Genomic DNA, 2,254 nt, shown 5'->3' on the forward strand with positions numbered 1-2,254 from the left:
AATACACTGATTCCTCGCCGATTAACCATGAACCCGAGAAACTTCCCTGAAGACACCCTTAATATACACTTGGTCCGATTGAGTTTCATTTGATAGGACCTTAATACACTGAAAGCTTTTGTAAGGTCGACCACATGTTGTTCGGCGGTAACACTTTTTACCAACATATCATCAATATAGACCTCCATGTTTTGGCCTATCTATTTACTGACATCATGTTCACTAATCGCTGATATGTTGCTCTCGCATTTTTAAGGCCAAAAGGCATCACCTTGTAGCAGTAAAGCCCCTGATGAATTACAAACGCAGTATGATCTTGATCGGGCACATACATTTTTATTTGATTGTAGCCCGTGTAAGCATCCATAAAAGTTAACAGCTCGTGTCCGACCGTAGCATCGACGAGCTGGTCAATCCTGAGAAGGGGGAAGCTGTCTTTCAGGCAAGCCTTATTAAGGTTCGTGAAATCGACACACAATCTCCACTTCTCATTTGCCTTTTTTACCATTACCACGTTAGAGAGCCACGCTGGATAATAAACTTCTTTAATGAATTCAGCTTTGAGGAGTTTGTTAACCTCCTCAGCAATTACAATACTACGAACAGAGTCCACAGGTCGGCACTTCTACTTAACGGGTTTACAATCCCGGATCGATATTTAACCTATAGACTATTACATTCGGATCTATTCCTGGCATGTCCACATGGGACCATGCAAACACATCAGAATTAAGCTGTAAGAAATCTACAAGCTCTCCTTTCATTGGGTTTTACAACCCCATTCCAATACTGACGGTTTTCTCTGTAGATCCGAGTTGTATTTCTTCAAGATCTTGCTTCAAAGCTCCCCAACCGGAGCTTTCAGTGGTGTCTTCATACGGAACCTCCTCGCCTGATGAACTTCCATGAAAGGCCGCACAAGTCCGAGTGCCTTTTAATGCAGTTGCATAACACTCCCTTGAAGCCCTTTGTTTACCCTTGACAATACCCACGCCATCAGCTGTTGGGTATTTCAACATTTGATGATAAGTCGAAGGTATAGCTTGTAGATCGTGGATATAAGATCGCCCAAGTATTGCATTATACACTGACGCGCCATCCACCACGACGAATTCGGTCATTCTCTGAACTTCATCTTTTCCTTCGCCAATAATGACTGGAAAGTCAGTGCAACCCTCTGCCACAACTGATTCACCAAAGAAACCAACTAGGGGCGTTGGACACCCTTTCAATTGTGACCTCTCCCAACCCAGGGCCAAGTAGGTTGAGAGAGAGAGTATATTGGTGGAAGCTCGTCCATCTATTAGAACTCTCCGAACTTGCACATTATCAATTACCGGTGAGATAACGAGTGCATCATTGTGCGGCAGATGAACTCCTTCCAAATCTGCCACGGAAAAAGTTATTCAGTTGTTGGTCGAACATATGAAGTGTTTACTTCATGCTGGGTCTCACGGATGAGGGATTTCCTTTTGTTGCCTGAATGACCTCCACTTGGGCCACCGAAGATGGTGGTAATGACTACCGGTCTCTTCCCGTCTGCCTCTCTTCTTTTTGGCGAGGGCAATTTATCCGTGTCGTCACGGTCTGTGCGGTCGAACTTCCTCTTTCCCTGAGAAGAGCAGACGTCTTTCTTACCCACATACTTCTTCAGATGACTCCGCCTAATCAAGTTTTCGATATGATCTCGTAGGTCATAACATTGTGAAGTGTCATGACCGTAATCTCTATGGAACCTGCAATATTTGTTTTCATTTCTTTTGTCCAGGCTTGACTTCATCTTATTCGGCTTCTCCAATATCGTATGCAAATTGCTATTTTCAATGTTGGCCAGAATTTCCGAGAGCGGGACATTGAGAGGGGTGTAACGATCAAACTCCCTTAAGCGGCGATCATGAACTCGTACTGTCCGCTCTTGTCATGGTCGACTATCATGAGTGGACTTCTTTTATTCAGGGTCACGGCTCGAATGACCTTTTTTTGATTGTGAACTCTACCCCCGAGCCTGGGCATGCTTGGATGTTACTGTTTGATATTGAAGATATTTTGCTTAAAGCACATCTTCCGCGTGCATATATTGACACGCTCGCTCAATAACTTCGCTATAAGTCCGAGTTGGTTGGAGGGCGTAAGAGTGAATCAGATCCAAGTTATTTATAGCTGACATAAATGTCATTCTGGCTACATCATCCGAGCAATCCGGAACTATAATTTTTTCTGCCATGAATCTTCCAACGAACTCGCACAGCGATTC

The 2,254-nt window shown here is 44.0% G+C and overlaps 1 protein-coding gene across 1 annotated transcript; it reads right to left on the reverse strand.

The window, feature by feature from the left end:
* Positions 1-770: 770 nt before the first annotated feature.
* On the reverse strand, positions 771-1,780 carry LOC148211244 (uncharacterized). The gene is made up of 2 exons (XM_088123950.1): positions 1,480-1,780; positions 771-1,387 (listed from the first exon to the last, which is right to left on the reverse strand). The coding sequence occupies exons 1-2, from the start codon at positions 1,778-1,780 to the stop codon at positions 771-773; spliced, it is 918 nt and encodes a 305-aa protein (XP_087980076.1).
* Between the last annotated feature and the right edge of the window lie 474 nt (positions 1,781-2,254).

The sequence above is a fragment of the Momordica charantia genome (assembly GCF_013281855.1).
Source record: "Momordica charantia cultivar OHB3-1 chromosome 5 unlocalized genomic scaffold, Mcharantia_2.0 BLBB01000005.1, whole genome shotgun sequence".
Taxonomy (NCBI): Eukaryota; Viridiplantae; Streptophyta; class Magnoliopsida; order Cucurbitales; family Cucurbitaceae; genus Momordica; species Momordica charantia.